We start from the raw sequence: 15,299 nt of genomic DNA on the forward strand, positions 1-15,299 counted from the left end.
TTTTTTTTTTTTTTTTTTTTTTTTTTTTTCTTGCAATTTGGGTTAATCTGATGGTGGTGGTGGGCTGTGGGCTATAGGCGATGACAATGGCAGTGGTGGTGGGCTGTGGGGGTGATGGCCGATGGTGGCTGTCAGTGTTGTTGATGATAATGGGGGGGGGGGATAATATATTATTTTAATGTGTAGTAAATATTATTTTAATATATAGAATTGAATGATAAAACATCTGATAAATGAGATGTTGTAAAATAATGTGTTAAAATAATAAAGTAAGTCTTTGGCGTGGCAAAATGACTTTTTTTTTTTTTTTTTGCAACATCTACTGTGGATGCTCTTAATCATATTAAAATGTTTCTGACAAAGAATATAAGAAAAAAAAAACTAACAATAAATTTGTCAAAATTTACCTCTACTAAAAAAATATTGAGCAGTATAATATTATTATTATTATAAAAAAATTTAAAAAAAGTTTAATAAATTATTTTATCACTATCAGGGAATCTCTCTTTTGCCCCCCTCCAAGAGAGTGGCCAGGCCTTGTGGGGGTCAGGCATGTAGATTGTAGAGGCAGAGATATTGAGCCATAGAGGATAAATATTATTATGTCTATGTTATCAATTGGGAATCCGTACGTTATTTACCGGATAAATAAACAAAAATGATTAAGTATAATGATGGGTGACAAGAGTCGTCACAAGACTTCTTTTTCTTCTTTTTAGTAGGTAAGAACTTAAAAGAAAAAATACTAATAAGCAGTGTTTGGTAAAGAGAATCCACATTAATTTTAACATCCAAATTGTTAGAAGTGATTCCTAAGAATCACATTTCTTAGAATATAGTTATTCCTATGTTTGGTTTTATTTGGAATCTTTTAAAATTTTTAGGAATGTGAAATGATAATGTTTGGTTTATTCCCAAGAATCTTAAATGATTTTTTTTTTTTTCATTCTACCCTTAGATTTGAATGTAAACTACCAAGTTTTTTTTTAAAAAAAAATCTTCCTCTAAATAAATAATAAAAACCAAATATAAATTATTAATTATGACAAATTCATTAGAATTGTAGTCTAACATTTCAAAATGTCAAGTACTATACAAAAAATAACTAATTAAATTTTCAAATGCTTTATTCTTAATAATAATTTTAAAAAGATAAAGATAAGGGAAAAGATATTGATAATTTGTTTTATATTTTATCTTAATTGCTTAAATGATAAGGAAAAATTATTAAAATTGTCAATTTATAAAAAATATAATTTTCTTTAAATTTGGGAATCTGAATTCTCACTGTTTTAAAAGAAATTCACATTCTATTGAGAGGAGTTTAAAGAGAGAATCTAGTGTTTTCTGTATTTGATTTCCTAACGTGATTTGTAACCAAACATAAAAATTTTTAAACAATTTTAAAAATTTTAAAATATTACCCTATATCAAACGCAATAAAGGTAAATGACAAACATATTACTACTTCATCTTGAGGTGAGTATATTATATATTATTTTCTGTAAAACCAAAATAAATAAAAGTCAAAAAAAGATAAAAATATCTCGGAATTGGTGAATCCTTATCCATCAATCATCATAGATGAGTCAGACTGAAATCCACGCCCACCATATAAGAAAAATCTGCCACCTTAACAGCACTCTTTATGTCATAAAGGTGACAATATAAATAAAACCAAGGACCCTCCATGATTATCTCTTCATAATATTATTCCATAACAACAAAATTGTAGTTTCTTCTACAAGAAAGAAAATTAAAAGACATGTTGGCTATATTTCACAAGGCTTTTGTTCACCCACCTGAGGAGCTTCATAGTCCTTCATCTTACAATGGTACTAAGAGGCCTAAGCTACCTGAGGAAACTCTCAGTGAGTTCCTTTCTCATCATCCTCATAAAACTTTCTCCATGACCTTTGGTGATGCAGCTGTGCTTGCTTATGTTCTGCCTGACCGCCCTTACTCACTTCACCAAAGGTAATCTCTCTCTCTCTCTCCAAGTATGTGGAATTTATAATTAATTGTGTATGACTATTTGTTAGAAGGGTCAGTTGACAAGTGGTGTGAGGTTGAGTTTTTTATTGCATTCAACTAGCTTTTTCGGGACTCGATGAACTTCTCAACGAGATCCACTCGATTCTTCCTTAATTAGTATAATCGACCACCTGTTAAAATATTCCTTAAGAAAGAGGAAATCTAAAAATACAACACTCAAATGTCTGCCGATATACAATAACAGTCCTTGTTATAGTTATACACAATTCAATACAGAGATTTTTAGTCTTGTCACTATTAAATGTTTTCACTTTTCAAATTTTCTTTAGGGCTAAATTCACCCTTTTTATATCGGTTTATAATTATATTTTTGGAACACGCGGTAGTTTATCATAATTAAATTCTATAGCAATGAGGTGTAAAACTCATGATTTATCCTTCTAACCCAACATATCACATTATCTTATCACATATTTTAGAATAAACACAATTATACTCAATCAATTCTAATACCCATATATAAATTCAACCAAATTGAGAATCTATCGAGATATTATTAGGTGTAGTAAGATCTATTGAATTTTAAGTAAAATATTGATGTGATAATCACTTATTGGATGGTGTAAAATATGAGTTTTACATCCATCCTTGTAGAATTTAAACTCTTATCATAATATTAGAATTTATATTACCGAGTTTTGGTTCATAGGTAAAGGAAAGTGTTAGAATTTAAATTTATCATTTTCTATTGGTGTACGCTTTTGTAACAAGGGATAATTTATCATCAGGTGACATTATGATCTTGGTTTTTATTCTAATCTTTTTTTTTTTTTGGTTGATAACCAACTGAGAAAAGACTTTATGAAAGCACAAAAGCAACACAAAAGGAAATTCTAGGCCTTCTACTTCTCAATAACATTTGCAAAAACAGAGAGAGAAGCACCCAATACAAAACAACCATAGAAATTGTTACTAAGAGACCAAGTAGCTAACACATGAGCGGCTCTATTAGATTCTCTAGGGGTCTACTTAAACTAAATTTGACTGGTTGAGGAAGACAGTTTTTAAGGTATCCCGAGTTAGAACTGCTACCCTCCAAGGGTCTACAATGCTAGATTTTGTAAGAGCATCCACACATATCTTGAAAATTCTAATGGCTTTTATTCTAATTATTTAAAAGAGCTCATATTGTATTTACAGTATGCATGTATAAGATAAATAAAGGGTTTGGTTTGTGGGTGATTGCATTTGCAGGTTGTTCTGTGGATTCGAAGATATATATTGCCTCTTCTTGGGGAGCTTGAAAAACCTTTGTTCACTGAATAAGCAGTATGGTCTATCAAAGGTCACTAATGAGGCCATGTTTGTGATCGAGGCATATCGTACACTTCGAGACCGGGGTCCATACCCGGCTGATCAAGTTGTCAAGGATCTTGAAGGGAGCTTTGCCTTTGTTGTCTATGATAGCAAGGCTGGAACTGTCTTTGCTGCACTGGTAATATAATATGAGTTATAATGATAGTCAAATACTTGTTATTACACACTCCTCCTACAAACACAGTCACATGGACAGAAATCAAGTTTAAAAATACAATTTCAAAAGGAAGTGTGTTAGAGAATTTTCACAAATTTTCATATGGAATGGCTGCAGGGTTCTGATGGTGGAGTTAAGCTGTACTGGGGCATTGCAGCTGATGGCTCTGTAGTGATTTCTGATGATTTGGAGGTCATAAAAACCGGCTGTGCCAAATCATATGCTCCTTTCCCAACAGGTACTTTAGGTCATTTTATTCATACATACTATTGTAATTTCCTGTCTATAGAGTTTACTTTCACTTTCTTAACTTCATAAATCATTTTCTAAAAAAAAAAATCATAAATCATGTTAATAATTGTGAATAAAATCGTGAAAATTTGAGTGAATATATTGTTACATTTAAAAGTATGTATCACCATCACTTCACAACTTTTCAAAAAAAAAATCACATTTTTCAAAATATAATTGTATTTTTACATAATATTATCACATTTTTTAAAATATAATTGTCACTTTTATACTATAAACAAAATTACTTTAATCGGATGAATATATATATATAGTAATGTAAACCATCATAATATCATGCGAAAAGATAGCGTGGTCCTCACATGTATGGTGGTGTGTGCAGGGTGTATGTTCCACAGTGGGGGAGGAGGATTGATGAGCTTTGAGCATCCAATGAACAAGATGAAAGCAATGCCAAGGGTAGACAGTGAAGGGGCTTTGTGTGGGGCAAGTTTCAAGGTTGATAAGTACACAAGGGTCAATAGCATTCCTCGTGTTGGAAGTGAAGCTAATTGGAGCCTTGCCGACTCTCAATAGCTTAGCTGCTGAATCATGTATATTCATGTTGTGTCTCTATCTCTCTCACCATAGCTAAAGTCATAAACCACCGGTTTTGGGGCATTTTGTGACAAAAATTGTTGTTTCTTTATTAACTTTTTTTTGAAAAATATCACAATTTCAATATATATATATATATATATGATTTTAAGAGTCTTATACAGTACGTCCTAAATAATATTTTAAAATATGGTATTTTTCAAATAAGTTATTAAAAAATAGCAGTTTTTTTTTTAACAAAAGCCCCACACTAGACTAGTCTTTCTTTTTTTTTTCTATGCTTTTTTTTTCCCCTTTCTTTCTTACCTTTGCTTCTCTCCACGAATGAATGAATTTAATTTTCGAATGCTCTTCAAAAATTCTCTCTCTCTCTCTCTCTCTTTGTGCTAAGGGTGACATTTTAAATAGGCCTGAAAATCCGCAAAAAAAAAAAATAAAGACAAAAACAAAGTGAAACTAGTAAATAATAATAAAGAAATAAATCCCAAAAGTAAAATAATAAAAACATATGTGATGGATGAGTGGATCAATAGTTTTTTTCTTTTTTTTTTGTGGCTTTATTATAAATAAATAAAAAAAGTCAAACAGAAACTTGTTAGGTATATATATTGCTTCTTTTATAGTATCAACCGAAGATTGTAGAACAACAAAAGGAATAGAAGAAAATCGACGTGAAAAAGCAGACCACTCATTTTTGGGTCACAAGCGACGGTCTAAATCTTCTGTCTCATTTTTCTTGTTTTACTTTATATTCTACTAATAAATACTTGTCACGTGTTCACTTAATTAATAACTATAATATTAATAAGTCAGTAATAATAGTATTTAATTAATTGGCGAATACGTAATAAGTATTTATTGGTAAAGTATAGAGTAGAACAGAAAAAGTGAGACAGAATATTTGAACAGTACAATCAAAATACACCAATTCAGCTAAAGCTGTACCTTGCATTGGATGGGCCATCTGACTGAGCACAGCACATACAACCTGCTGATCGCACTTTTTTCTTTTTAGGCAAAGCGCAAGCTGTGTTAATGTTCCTTGTCTACCTGAAAGCATCACAAGTTATATTGGCTAAAATAAGACATGTAAGGTACACCTGATTTTCATGACTTAACATGGTGCAAATCAGGCATGATTGGCGGAACTAAGTTGTGTTCAACTTTGGAGACAAACTGAATCATTTCGTCAGTTATTAACATTCTTGCCACTAGACCATATAGAATGCTCTCCAGAATGGAGTTTGATAGGCAGTCAGGTCTGACTGAAATCTGCTAATTCCAACCGAATCTGGTTACAAATATCATTAGTGCTGTAGAAGAACTAGGCCAGTGATCATGGCATTGAAAAGTTCACATTGTGTAAATTTATTCACAATTTTTTCCCACGAACGATTGAGTGGCTTTTTGGCACTTTAAGTGGCTTGCTGAAACTGTTTTTGGTAAGGATCGTCAGCAACGCCTACTTTAAACTCATTTTGGATATGGTTCCAAGTCCAACACACGCTAATGCAGTCACGCATTTTAAACCATGCAAAACAAGAAATGACACAATATTCCACAAGAACATTCTGATTCAAACTATAAATTTAGTGCACAGTTTTGATAATGCTCTTTCTTACTGCAAATTGAAATGAGATGACGCAATGAATCAGTGGATTATGTTTCCTGAAACCATGTAATGCCAAGAAACAGGATTCTATGACAACGAATCAGGAGAGTATATGTTTCCTGAAACCATGCAATGCCCAGAAACAGGATTCTATCTGTTCTGCTTTGAATTTACAGGCTAACAGTATCACACAGTTGCAAAGAAGAGGTACTTAGACAACCATCCAAGACCATTTATGTTTGATCTCTAGCCACTTCAGGTCCATCCTTACCTTGCCTTCCTCAGCTTTCAAAGCTAGGCCAGCAGGTGGAAGCTACAAGCCAGCATAACTTGGTTAGTGTCATAGTTGAGGACATATCACGCTGTGCTAGCAGAACTTAGCCTTGCAAAAGATACATGGAAATAGAGACTTGTAAAAGCTGCCTATGCCATGCTGTCATGGCATGTGCAGGGTCCATGTTACAAAATATGACTACAAATATTTGATTTGACTACATAGGCAGACACTAATCCTGAGCTGAAGGATCTACGTCCTGTTAACTCCAGTTGGCTTGGTTCAGCAGAACTTTATTGGCAACATTTCTATTTTTCAAGGTGTTACTTTCTAAATTAACAAATATTTCTGGTAAAGCTAACAAAATGGCGTTACAGAGGGCATCTACTGGGGTGACAATTTTTTAAAATTTGTATGTTGCAATGGAAAGAAAGAAACTCCGCTCCTTTAACAAAGTAATATGTTGCAAAGCCGCTCAATATTCGTTATATTACCTTTAGTCAGAGCTAAACTACTCCATCAATCTCACAACCCTCTTCACTTCTAACTTCATGGTAGACATTTATTCACCAAGGATGTCACAGATTCCCTCAACATGAATTTACAGAAAAGTAATTTTTAAAATGATAAGCCATAAATCTAGGAAATAATAATTAACCCATTGATGAAAGCTATGAAACACTACCAACATTATACATTTCCAATGGAAAGAAAGTATAGATGAGATTTTAAACCTTTCAAAAATGATATGATATGTGGAAGATCACACATCAATGATACATGCATCTATTGGTTTGGGACACAAAATAGGAAAAAAATAAGAGATCCTAACAAACAGAACCAAGAAAATAAAGACGATGCAAAAACAAGCCCCAGGTTGAATACATAAGCTTATCAGTTGAGGGGCAATCCAAAAAGAAAGGCACAAACTGTTAACCAAAATCTGCCACTTTAAACTGGATACAAGATGGCAAGGAAATTCTGTTTGGTATTACCAAAAATGACAAGGCCTTCAAAAGTATTACTCTTTCCACATATCTGCAAACTCATCAGGCTCCAGTGGATTAGATAACTCGTGCATCTTCCTCCTTGTCTTTGCTTTGACTTTCTTTGCAAACTTCCCAGCCTTCTTCCTTTTCTCCAATGCGCGAATCTGGAAGCAAAAAAATGAGAAGCATAATGCACAATTATTAAAAAGAAATTTAAATGATAAAAGAGAAAATAAATAAATAAAGAAACAAAAATAAAAATAAAAAGTTCAAACGCTAGAGTCCAGGATGAGAGATCAATGAATACCTGATTTGGTGATACGAAAAACGGATTCTCATACAGGGTAGGGCCTCCAAAGCTGCCACCAAATATCTTGATAGGGTTCAAGCAGAATCGTGGACCAACCTATACACGAGTGTATTCAGTGTTAAAACTACCATCACAAGTATCTTATAAAGCACATAATTTAAGAAGCAAATCTCTGCAAACCTCAATAAGGGTCATTTTCTCTCGATCCTCTCTAGGCCCTTTATCTGATATCTGCATTATAAGAAGCAGAAAATAAGCATTAATATTTTTAGTAACAATCTTCAAATAAGAGACAGCTCCGGCACAATAATCCAAAGACACAATACAACACTGTATTAGAGAACGCTATATTAAATTATTCTTCATTTTTTTTTTTTATAGTAATATGAATATATTTTTAGAAAATAGAAACCCCAGTATACAGAAAAAATATAAAGGATTTCCCCAAAAATAAAAATGGATTGCATCATGGAATATGCCAAAATTCAGCACTAATGAACCAGTTGTATTTTTTGGCATGGGAGGAGGGGGGTGTCGTGTTCCTGCTTCTTTCACTTAATTGACTTCTCCAGGAGAATCTTCAAGGTTTTTATTTTTTTCTGAAGACCATAGTTACTGCTGGAAAATTATAAATGTATTATTATCACCTTGTATTGCTATAGCTGGTGATTTAGGAATTTACAAAAGCAAGATTACAAAAATCACAAGATAAATCCTAGATGTTGAATAATGTCATTAACAGCATTAATTAATTCCTTCTTAGAGTATGCCTCAAAGAATAACCCTTAGAGAGGACATCAACTCCTGACCAACAATTTATCAGCATAAACATCACTATGATCTTGTGGCATCATGCAAGACATCTTATCAACAGCAGTTAAACTGACAACGATATCAACAGCAGTTAAACTAAAAATTAACCCTACATGGTGACTGGTAATTAATGGACTGTTTTGGAATTGAGGAGGCAATATTTTAAGACACTGTTTAACTGAATTCTGGTTTCAGGGACTCGATCGAAGAGGACAGTGAGCACAATGTCAACTCCTATAAAGACTTCAAAAATAAGTACTTCAACTTCAACATGTTGAGCTCTTGGCCCTCAAAGCACCTTGCATTCTGTTCTCGTCAGAAACACCACATGAGACACAATGAAACAACTGACCATAGTCCCCCATTGCCTCTCCTCCCATACCTCCCTAGCCAACTCATTAAAAGTTCCTAAACTGAAAACAGCATCACCCAAGAAACACTGAACAAACATAATATCAAGGGCCACAATTCACAAGCCACCACACAAAATAGGAATAAATGATTCACATCCTCAAATCAAGAACACCATTCCAAGAGTCGCACCAAACAAAGAAAGCCTCCCTTGGTGGAGTAGGAGTTTTCCATATAATCTTCCTTCTTTCTTAAAACCTCAAATCAAGCTCTTTTTTTCCCTATCAAAACCCTAACCACATACTTTCTTCTACCAAATAGCCATCAAATAACTCTTTTTTTATTCCTAAGTTACACACTCAACCAATAGTTGGAGAAAGTTGACTTGATGAGATCCAAGGTTGACTTGATGTTGAAAGTGGAGGGATGAAATTGACAAAATTAATATCTAAGGAACTAAATTGAACTTTTCCCCGATAGTTGGCAGAGCAAATTAGTAATTTAACCTAAAATAATTTTTATATAATATCTATCCCTCTGTAAATATATGATAGGACAAAGGCAGAACCAATCTTTGAATTTTAAATTATTGCCTTCATTATGAATCCTTCTGCATAATTTTATATCAAATTAATAGGAATTTACACTTCGACCAACCTGGTAATTCCGGAACCATATGTGGTCATCAACAATGGAGAAAACAAACACATGATCATGATAAGGCTTAGATTTCCTGTGTTCCTTTGGTGTTCCAAATATCTGGAAAGGTGAACAAAGAATATGTCAGTATTATGCCCCCTAACCCAATAAATAAATAAATAAATAAATATTCTGTAAAAGAGTAGTATCATAAAATGACAAGGTTAAGAAACAATAATATTGATCAGAAACAAACTTAATTCATTATATAGGTCCCAATTAAAAATCCAATTTATAGCAATATTGGATCCACATTCAAAATAAAACATTTTTATGTAATTAGGCACACAAGCATGAGGTCAAGCCTTGGTGCAATGGCAAGTGCCTTCCACCAAAGAGGGATAGGTTGAGGGTTCGAGTCCAGGAATCAACCTCTCAAAAAACAATTCAAGTTAAGGTTTCCTACCAATAACCTGTCCTAGACGGCCCCACAAAAGTGAGAGCTTTGTGCACTAGGTACGACCTCTAGGCACAAGCAACAAGCACGTTCCCTCAACATCTGAAAATCCAAGAGAAATGAACGAAAATATTGTAGTAACAAACTCTCTGTGGATAATTTGACAAAAGAATGTGAAAAATCAAATAACAACAATCACCTGTCCAAATTATTTTGATGGCTTCATGATGCTGGTTAGTACCATTTTTTGAAAGCTACCATGTATATCAAGATATAGTACATAAGGAGCTGGAGTGGCACGTTGCATCACAAAAGCAAATATCATACGGATTTAATTTTTAGATTTGCCTTTTCTCTAGGCAGATTGAATTTCAAAATGTCATTTATAAATTAATTTGACAGTGAGAAATTGACGGTTTCTTCCATATGAAAAATTAGATTTTAAAAAAAAAAATATCACTTCATGGAAGGAAGCAAAACCTGAATACCTGTATTATCATCTCCTTCAAAAGTTTCCAATGTGCATCTTTATCAAAATTGTTTGAGAAAGTCAAAATAGGACGAGACCCTTTTAGATGATTTCCAGTAAGCTTCAATTCCTCCATTGTGTACACTGGAAATGAAAAGGAAAAAAAAAAAAAAAACATTGATAGCCCATTCTTTTCTCAAATTTCTATGAAAAAAAAAAAAAAAAACCTAACAGACGGCCCCGCAAAAGTGAGAGCTTTGTGCACTAGGTACGACCTCTAGGCACAAGCAACAAGCACGTTCCCTCAACATCTCAAAATCCAAGAGAAATGAACGAAAATATTGTAGTAACAAACTCTCTGTGGATAATTTGACAAAAGAATGTGAAAAATCAAATAACAACAATCACCTGTCCAAATTATTTTGATGGCTTCATGATGCTGGTTAGTACCATTTTTTGAAAGCTACCATGTATATCAAGATATAGTACATAAGGAGCTGGAGTGGCACGTTGCATCACAAAAGCAAATATCATACGGATTTAATTTTTAGATTTGCCTTTTCTCTGGGCAGATTGAATTTCAAAATGTCATTTATAAATTAATTTGACAGTGAGAAATTGACGGTTTCTTCCATATGAAAAATTAGATTTAAAAAAAAAATATCACTTCATGGAAGGAAGCAAAACCTGAATACCTGTATTATCATCTCCTTCAAAAGTTTCCAATGTGCATCTTTATCAAAATTGTTTGAGAAAGTCAAAATAGGACGAGACCCTTTTAGATGATTTCCAGTAAGCTTCAATTCCTCCATTGTGTACACTGGAAATGAAAAGGAAAAAAAAAAAAAAAACATTGATAGCCCATACTTTTGTCAAATTTCTATGAAAGAAAAAAAAACCTAACCATATTATTTAGCATGAAATTAATTGATCTGCAGTGCTTCAATTATGGGTAAAGATTATTTCTATCAGGCATTAATACAAAACAACCATATAGTTAGAAACCAAAAGAGCAGCTTACCGGCATTAACTAAAAATTTGACAGATGGCCCATTGGGACATTTTGCCATCCATAGATAAAGATCTTTATGTTTCCGGCACTGAAAAAGAAAAGGGGTATTCATCTACACATGATAACTGAAATAAAGAACAGTAAAGCTTTAAATTTTAACAAGGTCTATAAGCTATCTATCCAAAAATTAATCTTATGATATGGACTTCACTGGGTTAAGCCCAATGGGGAGTTGGATTTGTTGGCTTGTTGAAAAGAAAGCTTTAGTAAACACCAAAGTGCTGACTTATCAGGGGGCAGTTCCTTTACATATGAACTGGACCACTTGGAGAAAATGGAACCAATGTAAATTTGAAGGGGTTGAACGCTCAATATTGGATTTGAAATTTCTTCTCTTATGCACTGTGTATGATTGGATGCCTGCTTTGAGTGGTCATTCATTTTCCAATTTGGAAGAGTTTTTAGATTTTTGTAATGTTCACTGATATTTTGTAGCTACCCTAATACACCTCCTGTGTACATGGGGTGCATTGATTGTCTTCATTTCAATAAAAGTTTACTACTTATCAAAAATTATGTAATCTTACGATAAACCCAATTCAAAAAATAACATACCACTGTAATCACCAAAATAAGTAAAAAAAATCACCTCAAAAAACAGACAAGAAGAGCAACTCCGTAGCTCAACCAGCTCATTCATAGTGGCGCCTTTAGTAGCCTTCGACTCAACCTTGTTATCCTTCTTACAATGTGGCAAGATAGAAACCATATTCAACATCAAATGACGGTACCTACACACCACAGCGCAGACGGAATCAATATACTAGTGAAACCAATAAACACAATTCACACAACAAGGGGTGTGCAAAGGAAACTAGATTTTCGACCTGTAGTTAATGCGGCGCGAGCAAGTGATAAGAACCTTCTCTTTGTTCCTGAAAACTTTAGAATCAGTCTCTTCGTCCGGTACTTGACTCTTGTCTTTCCAACCCAAGAGCGTCCTCTTGGGTCTCTCTGGAATCTCTTCAGGTTCCACCACCTCAGCCTCAATTTGTTTTCTCTTCTTTCCCATTGATTTTTCTTGCAATTATAATTATTCTCTATAGACAACAAAACATTCACAACAAGCAAAAATTGTCAACATTTCTCACAAAAAGTAATGAAATTGAAGCATATTATAACAAAAACATCAATGCCCAGAAGGAATTATGATCAAAAAAAGCTAAAACAACATGCTAGGAAGTGTTTGGGATTCAAAGTAAAAATCAAAATTTTTTTTTCATCAAATTGTGTCCTAGGACAAGGAAGTGTTTTCTAACACATAATTTCTATCAAGTTGAAGAGTAGAACCTCTTTTCCACTGCCACCGGACTCCGAAATCAAGCGCGGCTGTCCTTAGAGAGAGAGAGAGAGCCAAAAACCCTTCTGTTATGAGTAGAATAAGAACTAAAACCCTAATGGCCGAGGAGATGGAATCTTCGGCGGGTTTGGATCGGGCTTATGCGCTTTTATTTCAATGGCTCAGGCTTTTTTTTTTTGGTGAGCAATGGGCTCGGTACTTGGGTCTCTCTGGAATCTCTTCAGGTTCCACCACCTCAGCCTCAATTTGTTTTCTCTTCTTTCCCATTGATTTTTCTTGCAATTATAATTATTCTCTATAGACAACAAAACATTCACAACAAGCAAAAATTGTCAACATTTCTCACAAAAAGTAATGAAATTGAAGCATATTATAACAAAAACATCAATGCCCAGAAGGAATTATGATCAAAAAAAGCTAAAACAACATGCTAGGAAGTGTTTGGGATTCAAAGTAAAAATCAATTTTTTTTTTTTTCATCAAATTGTGTCCTAGGACAAGGAAGTGTTTTCTAACACATAATTTCTATCAAGTTGAAGAGTAGAACCTCTTTTCCACTGCCACCGGACTCCGAAATCAAGCGCGGCTGTCCTTAGAGAGAGAGAGAGAGCCAAAAACCCTTCTGTTATGAGTAGAATAAGAACTAAAACCCTAATGGCCGAGGAGATGGAATCTTCGGCGGGTTTGGATCGGGCTTATGCGCTTTTATTTCAATGGCTCAGGCTTTTTTTTTTTGGTGAGCAATGGGCTCGGTAACGGGCCCAAACACACACCTACACCCAAAAAAATAAAAAATAAAATAAAATCTACTTTTGAGATATACTTTTTGCTTCTAGCATTACTCTTGATAATTATTTTTTATCATTGGTTTTTGATTTTTGGTGTAAGCAAATGGTCAAATCTCAAATATCTTATTTGGTTATTAAAATTTTTTTCAATTGAACTAAGTTTAATTTACCAACCAAACCTAAAGAAAATTGATGATTATTTACTCACACTTGATAGGATACGTCATTTGTATACATCACTTATTTAAAATTTGAAATGTACATGTATGTACATCACATGTTCAATTATAAATGTTGTAAGGACGGTACAATAATATTGCTTTCGAAATAAATAAAAAACATTTGACTAATAAGAAAAATGCTCTAGTCACACTAGATGTTTATGTAAAATTCAAGTTTTGTCCATAGTTTTTTTTTTTTTTCAATGGGAAGTCGAGTCTTATCCATCATGTTTTTGTCATGTGATGCATTATAAATAATTAACATGATATTTTTAAAGAATTTTGAATTTTGTTGTGATTAAATTTTATTACTAAAAGTTTCAAAATTGTAAGATGGTTTTTAATATTTACTATAAATTATTTTATTCATTTATCATATTTTTTTGGTTTCGAAAATTTTTTTAGTCTCACTCTATGTGCTTTCAATCACGTGATCAAAAGTAATTTTTGTTTATTTCATTTTTTTTATCTGTTTTATTTTTTAATTTCGATTATAGTATTGAAATTTTTTCTTTGATTTATATACAATTTTTTATAATATGTGTGTTGTATGAGTATAATACCACTATACACACTCAACAGCTCAAATGAATATCAATAGATGAATATTCCAATTCCTATAAAGTTTTTTAATTTTGTTTTTAAGTTTTTCAAATATATTTTAGAAAATCTTGTATCTTGCATTTTTCTGGATAATATTTTTTTCATTCTTTTTTTATTATTAATTTCATCTCTCTCTCTCTCTCTCTCTCTCATCCCAAACCACAAACACTCACACAGTTTTCCTCATTTTATCCATTCACACAAAGTCACCTTCGCTCTTTCTCTCACCTTACAATTACACGTCCTCAACATTTTCCCCTCACTTTTACATTTTTATCTCCCAATTACTCTATACCTTAATATTACAACTCATTTATCACCTCATCTTCCTTTTATTTTGATTATTCTTCTACCCATTTTTTTTACTATAAAAAAAAAAAAAATTATCTTTTACATTCAATCAATATTTTGCCCACACAAAAGGTAAATACTCTCTATGTCTCTATTTGTTTTTGGTGGATTTTTTATTTTTTATTCCACATTTACTTTTGGTTGATAAATTTTTGTGTTGAACTCTACTTTAGGTTAATGTAATTTGGTTTTGTTTTAATTTTTTTTTTATTATCTTTTTTTCTTCTTCTCTTTATTTAATAGATGTTATCCTATACATTATATAGTATACAATGATATAATGTTATTCTAATACGTAACATAGCTTGGATAATTAGGTGTTTACAACTATAAATTTTTTAGTTAATTTTTAGATATTTTGGAAGTTTAGAATTTCAATTTTTATCAAAATACAATTTACATGTTGTCGGGGACGTTTTTGCAACAAGGGCCAAAAATGCTAAAACGGCCCAAATCTCCCCTTGGGTTCTTTAGAAGTGTTTGTTTATGGAGAATCAAGCCCAAAATTCACAATGTATAAAAAACAAAGGCTAATGGTGCTTTGACAAAAGAGAATCAAAATGCTAACAACCAAAATGCAGAAAAAGCATAACAACATAACAAGTCTGAAATTTCGACCCACAGTCACACAGAAGAGGGAATCGAGGGAGGTCGTGAGGAAGAAAACCAAGA

The 15,299-nt window shown here is 32.8% G+C and overlaps 2 protein-coding genes across 2 annotated transcripts; one reads left to right on the forward strand and one right to left on the reverse strand.

Annotated features, from left to right (window-relative positions):
- Positions 1–1,667: 1,667 nt before the first annotated feature.
- Positions 1,668–4,737, forward strand: LOC112004442 (stem-specific protein TSJT1). The gene is made up of 4 exons (XM_024036693.2): positions 1,668–1,977; positions 3,250–3,490; positions 3,647–3,767; positions 4,164–4,737. Exons 1-4 carry the CDS (start codon positions 1,766–1,768, stop codon positions 4,355–4,357), a joined length of 768 nt encoding a protein of 255 aa, XP_023892461.2. The 5' UTR covers positions 1,668–1,765; the 3' UTR covers positions 4,358–4,737.
- Positions 4,738–6,968: 2,231 nt separating this feature from the next.
- On the reverse strand, positions 6,969–12,791 carry LOC112004407 (ribosome biogenesis protein BRX1 homolog 1). Its single transcript, XM_065763564.1, has 9 exons — positions 12,655–12,791; positions 12,192–12,404; positions 11,954–12,095; positions 11,314–11,392; positions 10,988–11,112; positions 9,385–9,486; positions 7,744–7,794; positions 7,561–7,659; positions 6,969–7,417 (listed from the first exon to the last, which is right to left on the reverse strand). The coding sequence occupies exons 2-9, from the start codon at positions 12,374–12,376 to the stop codon at positions 7,286–7,288; spliced, it is 915 nt and encodes a 304-aa protein (XP_065619636.1). The 5' UTR covers positions 12,377–12,404; positions 12,655–12,791; the 3' UTR covers positions 6,969–7,285.
- Positions 12,792–15,299: the final 2,508 nt, after the last annotated feature.

Source organism: Quercus suber, unplaced genomic scaffold (assembly GCF_002906115.3).
Source record: "Quercus suber isolate HL8 unplaced genomic scaffold, Cork oak 2.0 scaffold_2, whole genome shotgun sequence".
Taxonomy (NCBI): domain Eukaryota; kingdom Viridiplantae; phylum Streptophyta; class Magnoliopsida; order Fagales; family Fagaceae; genus Quercus; species Quercus suber.